Source organism: Gigantopelta aegis, chromosome 10, assembly GCF_016097555.1.
Source record: "Gigantopelta aegis isolate Gae_Host chromosome 10, Gae_host_genome, whole genome shotgun sequence".
NCBI lineage: Eukaryota > Metazoa > Mollusca > Gastropoda > Neomphalida > Peltospiridae > Gigantopelta > Gigantopelta aegis.
The window spans coordinates 19413445-19420377 of record NC_054708.1 but is presented as its reverse complement, the minus strand read 5'-3'; the positions used below and the strand labels follow the sequence as shown (position 1 = coordinate 19420377).

Below are 6933 nucleotides of genomic sequence, written 5' to 3'. Positions count from 1 at the left end.
AGTTTCATATTCAGGCCTAATTCCTTTAAGGAAACCACTCCAAAATTCCTGGTCACTCGAGGCAGTACACCACGACTGGTACATCAAAGGCCGTGTATGTGCTATCCTTTCTATGGGATGGATGGTGCATATAAAAGATCCCTTGCTGCTAATCGAAAAGTGTAGCCCAAGAGGTCGTGACAGCGGGATTCCTCCCTCAATATCTGTGTGGTCCTTAACCATATGTCCTTAACCATATTTTAAATAAAATGTGTTGAGTGTGTCGTTAAATAAACAATTTCCTTCCTTCCAAAGTCCCTTGCTTGCTCTGCTGGTCCTTGGTTCAGAACCTATCCCCAAGTCAGGAGTGCACTACAAACAGCTTGCTCTGCTGGTCCTTGGTTCAGAACCTATGCCTAAGTCAGGAGTGCACTACAAACAGCTTGCTCTGCTGGTCCTTGGTTCAGAACCTATGCCTAAGTCAGGAGTGCACTACAAACAGCTTGCTCTGCTGGTCCTTGGTTCAGAACCAATGCCTAAGTCAGGAGTGCACTACAAACAGCTTGCTCTGCTGGTCCTTGGTTCAAAACCTATGCCTAAGACAGGAGTGCACTACAAACAGCTTGCTCTGCTGGTCCTTGGTTCAGAACCTATGCCTAAGTCAGGAGTGCACTACAAACAGCTTGCTCTGCTGGTCCTTGGTTCAGAACCTAAGCCTAAGACAGGAGTGCACTACAAACAGCTTGCTCTGCTGGTCCTTGGTTCAGAACCTATGCCTAAGTCAGGAGTGCACTACAAACAGCTTGCTTTGAACCTGCATGTTATATTATTTCCTTGTCCTTGAGTCCATGCTCGCGATGAAGCATTCTTGAAGCTCACTGAATGACTATGTACAGACAGGAAGAATTTATTGGCCAACGCTGCCTATATTATTATATGACTTGCATCCTTGCAAACCAAACACTGTGAAGTGTGATAAATGTGTGATAAACTTGATGCTTCTCCATTAGATTGTACATAAACAAGATGTAGTCTTGCACAATTAACTTCACATGCCAAATTAATAGCACTGCCTCACACTTTTCAACTCTTGTGGGTGTTTTTTTCTAATGTGGATGATATGCAACAGTGAAAAATGCACATTACCAACATCAGCAAGTGCGATAAGGCAAAAAAAGAATAATGAAGAGAAATAGACCAAACTGAAAACAATTAGAAATACTTACATGACCTGTAGGTGTTGATAAGTAAAAGCATTTTTATCATACTCTGTAACTGCTGCATAAAATATCACTTATTCCTAATTAGTTTTATGATTAGGTCTACCTGGTATATTGAAATTAAGGTTCAAGCATACTGTCCTGACAAGGACAGCTGTACTTCACATGCTAAATTAATAACACTACCTTGCACTTTTCAACTCATGTTTTTTTTCTAATATGGATTAAAGGTAACTTTGTTATTTAAAACAAGACTAAAACATGTTTTGCCAAATTGTAGAAAAATATCAGGAAAGGACATTACATGTATTTCATTTCCAATAAAGGCCATTTCAATATTATAAAAATGTATTGAAAATCCTATATTAAGATTGCTTTTTGGCTAAAGGGAAAAACAACCAAGAGTTAACTCTTGAATAGTGATGTCATTTGTATGGTTTTCTCTTTAAACAGTGACATAATTTCTATGATTTCCCCTATCTTCTCTATAGTGTACGTACAGAAAACATTAAAATGATGTCATGTAAAAGGTATCCTTGTTTTTCAGATAATTTTGGAATATTTATGTTAGGTATTTTGTAACACGCTTTGCAGCGCTAACACGAAAGCAAATATAGGATAACACCTTGTACTTTTTATTGGAAATACGAAGTATACAGTAAAATAGATTTAAAACACTCAGTCCATAATTTTATGCTAAGTTTAACCTTTCACAACCATCTGTCCTATGAGGCACTGTTTTTTTCATTATGCATTTTACGAGAGCTCCATAATACAATTTTGACTGCATTACATTTGTTTAACAATTTAAAAAAAATATATAGGACATTTAACTGAGTTCCCACCAATAATATATAGAGTACAGTCTGGGAATGTCTGGCCACTTTCTTTTGACATTTGGCTTCCGTGATGCGCACAATGTGACATATATACCAATTATGATAGCAGTACAAGTTTAAACCTCAATTTGTCTTCTTGGCAATACGATACAAAGCTTTAAAAGCCACTGTGCGACAAACATGACACACAAATGGGGGTTATTTTACAGAATTTTGGTAAAACAATTTTAATGGAAATCTTGCTCCTGCATGGGAAGCAGTAGGGTAACCAGATCCTGATGACCATGTCACAAATGGAAGAGACTTGGTAATACAAGACTGTAATGGCCTGAAATAAGTTGGCGCTGTCGTATTACACACAATTAGAAATAATCAAACATGGGTCAGAGTGCCGAGACATTGAAAGTTGCTGACTTCTTGCACACAGTGGTTCGACTGTATGATACTATATACAGGATCTGTAACCCTAACACGCTATTAAAACACTTCAGCAGCCAGACTGGTCAATTTTATGATGGTCTGTAATTTCAACATTTCCAGCAAATAATGGGCAATTGTTTTTTATCCACAGAGTCCAATGGGTGCAGCTGACCCATGCTACAGACAGTGCTTCATTATTTGGTCCAATTTCATGCATACAAGGTCCTTCAGTTTCTTATATTAATCACAAAGAATGAAAGAAAGAACGATTTTACTTAAAGATGTACTCAACACATTCTATCCCGCCCTCAAACATCAGATCATATTGCAATGGCAATTTAGTAAAAAAAAAAAAATTGATTTGTTTAATGACACCACTAGAGCACACTGATTTATTTATCATCGGCTACTGGATGTCAAACATTTGGTAATTTTGACAGTCTTAGGAAACCCACTACATTTTTCTATTAGTAGCAAGGGATCTTTTATATGAATCATCCCAGTCAGGATACTACATACCATATACAAGTTGTGGTGCACTGATTGGAATGAGAAATAGCCCAATGGGCCCAACAATGGGGATCGACTCTCAAGTTTATATTTCAAGCTGTATTGTATTAAACATCATAAAATTGAAACACATTTATGTCATCTCAACATATTAATATAAAAATACTGAAAAACCAAATATTTGCTGGAGACAAATATTTCAACATAAATATGCCAGCTGAGATGGAGTTACAATGACATGGATTTTTAAAAAAAGAAGCCAGAAATATTGATCTTCTTTAATATGACCAATTCACAGACATTGGTCGGTGTGTGAAATTTAAGAACACATACAAATAACTTTATTATCTATTATGTGTGATAACAAACAGCATGGTCCACAATTTGGTGGCGATTTTAATACCACACATCTACTTTTCTTCAAAGTTCTAGCCACGTGAGGCTACAATGTCCCTCACAAATATGCCAATTAAAAATTGAATCCATCATGGTTAAATCTGATTTTTCCATTTGATGAAGAGGGAACATGACGATGTCAGCTGGCCAAGTCAGTGGTGGCGACTGGCTGGCGCTTGGAAAACTTTTCAGCCTCATTGCACTGGAGAGCTCCACAGATTCCGCTGTAGTTATCCATAGCCCAGTTGAATTCAAAATGTAATATGCAGACCTGGGGTCCATCAAGGTATGCCCTTGTCTATAGAGATCTATCAATTTTTATGAAATAGAGATTTCCATCTCTGGCCATTCAATACACACTTGGGAAAAGGCTAAAATTAGTATCTTGCGCACCAAAGTAATTAATATTGCTGGCAATCAGCCACAAAATGTGTTTTGATTGGTACTTTTTCACCAAAAACACATATAAATTTCAACTTGTCAAGTGTTTTGTACCAATTAAGGAAATCAAATAATCTTTTGTCTATACCAAAAAGAAAAGACTATATGTTAAATTCATGATAAAATAGGAATTGTCAAATATTAAATGAATATTTAATTAATTAAAAACCCTATGTTCACCATAAGATAGATAAGCTATATTCCGTCCCATAGTGAACGCCTTTTTTCATACTATGGAATTTACAGAATGATGGGACAGACAATAGGTGTCATTTAACAAAGATTTCAAATAACAAATACATGGCTACCTTTATTTAGACTTACCTGTCTTTGAAGGCATTGAAATAAGTTAAGAACTGTCATTCTCATTAAGCAAAAACATCACATACATTTTGATCAATTGTTTTATTTAAAATCATCACTACATTGAGATCAGTGTTATCAAGTCTGCAGTGGAGGAGATGACTCAGGTTGTATAGCATAGTTGTTGTGCTTGCACATTAAGTTGAATAAGACTATAAAGGCATCAGAAACACTTCAAATACTCTTGCTGTTTTGCAATAATATTTCACATTTTTATGAATATCAGATAAGAAATGAAGTCCAGATAATATTCTGATCCTAGTCCTACATGTGAGGTTTCATGAAAATTGGATGAGAAATAAAATCAGTAGAGCAGTGACACTGTAATTTCTATTTTTAGTAAGAATGACAATGACCTTTTTACTCATTCAAGTATCAAGTGTCATAAAAATTGGATATACAAAATGACGTCAGTAGAGTGGTGATGTCGTACAGTATATATATATATATATATATATATATATATATATATATATATATATATATATATATATATATATATATATATATACACACATACATACATACATACATACATACATACACATACACATATACACACACACATAAACAGACAAGATGCTTATATATCCCATCTACAACTCAAACTAAAGAGAATTGTAAAGTTGATCATAACCAGGTTTGTATTTTGTGTTAATCTTACAAGGCTTATTTTGATGCCCGTTTCAAATTATCCCAAATCATTTAATATAGTACCAACTGACCTATTTTAAGGTGCTCTTATATAAAAATGTCATATTTTAATATATTCTTTTAGCTAGCTGCTTAACACAAGTTTTCAGTATTTTTCATTCCTCTTTTTGGAATTCAATCCTTGGAATGTCAAAATATAAGCATAATGACGATGATAATATTTGAACAAAAACCCATGAATGTGAACAAAAAGTTCAAAGATGGCTGAATTCTTAAAATGAAAAAATCCCTCATAATTGTATATATTTCTTTTATTACAATAATCCATAAATACACATCTTAAAAACTTAATCTAACACACACCTGTGTTATCAATGAGTCAAATCAATAAACTGTGGACAAAAACAACTCTGTTTTTCGATGGGGGAAGACTAACAATTGTTCAAAATATGTTTGTTAATCTGAAAACAAGATGGCAGCTTGGAACTTGCGTTACCCATGAACAAACAGAAAACAGCGCAGTAATTGGGTGACAAGAATTTGCAGAGACATGTCTCACAAACATGACAATTGTCCTTATGGCTCAGCCGCAATTCTTAGCAAACATTTCCAAGCATCAGCATATTAGTGATTACAATGGCTTTAACATCTGAACTCCAGTTACCAATATTTATATATAAATATTTTTATTTGAAAAGACGAATCAAGAAAATAAATATATGTATATAAATATATATATATATATATATATATATTATTTCAATAAATGATTAAAGATTAAAAAAGAATGAAATTTCATTAAACTTTGAAAGCTGTGTGTAAAAGTGTACTAAGTAAAAAGGATCATAAAAAGATTTAGTGATAACAGATGACTCAGTCTGATTAGCCTTTTGCAATCAGGAGAGCTTGTACAAGCATTTTGTTTACTTCATGGGTGGTATTCTTTTTCTGTTGGATAGTAATCAGTTTCATATATTCAGTACCTTTAGCTTATTTAAGTAATGAACTTTTAAAAACATGTATTTACATGTATTAAAATAAAATATTATTTTAAAACATAAATAATTTTTATAATAATAATTGGAACTTGAAGTACATAATATCTTGGATGTATATTTGACAAGACATTTTCATTAACTGTAAAATGACTAAAATAACCAGTTTACTAATTGGTCATTTCATCACAATGTAACTTGTACTCACAAATAAGTAAACCTTTTAGGGAAAGGATTTTGTTTACAATGAAAAACAAATCTTCCAAATATTGGAAACTAAAAATATTATAGCAACAAAGAGAGGAATAAAACATGGAAGTGATCAAAATATTAAATCACTTCTTTAGACAAGTACGAATTATTCACATCAGTTCATAACCAATTTACTAATATGTCATTTCATCATATATAATGTAACTTGCAATAACAAATAAGTCAACCTTTTATGGAAAGGATTTTCTTTACAATGAAAAAACAAATTCTTCTAAATATTGGAAAATGAAAAATTTTAACAACAGGAAGAAAAAAACCCCATAGAAGATATTAAAGAACTTCTTTGGAAAAAATAAAAAATTATAGTGAAAAGGAGAAAAAAACCAATATGGAATAATTTTTAAAGTACTTCTTTGGAAAAAATGAAGAAAAATCATAGTGACAAGAAGGAAAAAAACCCATGCAAAAACTTTAAAACATTAAAGCACTTCTTTGGACAAAATTAAAAATCACAGTAACAAGGAGAAAAAAAAAATCTTTTAGAAGACCTTAAAGCACTTCTTTGGCCAAGTAAGAATAGTTGACACATCAGTTCATCTTGCTTGAATTCATTCTTCATGATGGAGATCAGAAATGCTCATCACCCCATAATGAGATATGGTCCTCTGCCGCCTGTCTGACAAGTCGTACAACTCAAGAGTAAATTCCCAGCGATCACTCACAGAGTCGTACAACTCAGAGTAGATTTCCAGCGATCACTCACAGGTACTGACTGATACTGCATAAAGTTTTATGAAGAAAAATGAGACAAAATTCCATGCTGCTATGCCACACATGAAGATGAATAAGTCACGATAAAATTGCAATGACACTTTTATATGACGTTCATTTTGATATATGTAA

The 6933-nt window shown here is 33.3% G+C and overlaps 1 protein-coding gene across 1 annotated transcript; it reads left to right on the top strand.

Moving 5' to 3' along the window:
- The first annotated feature begins 391 nt into the window (after nucleotides 1–391).
- Nucleotides 392–823, top strand: LOC121383518 (myomodulin neuropeptides 1-like). The gene has a single exon (XM_041513589.1). It carries the CDS (start codon nucleotides 392–394, stop codon nucleotides 821–823), a length of 432 nt encoding a protein of 143 aa, XP_041369523.1.
- The last annotated feature ends 6110 nt before the right edge of the window (nucleotides 824–6933 follow it).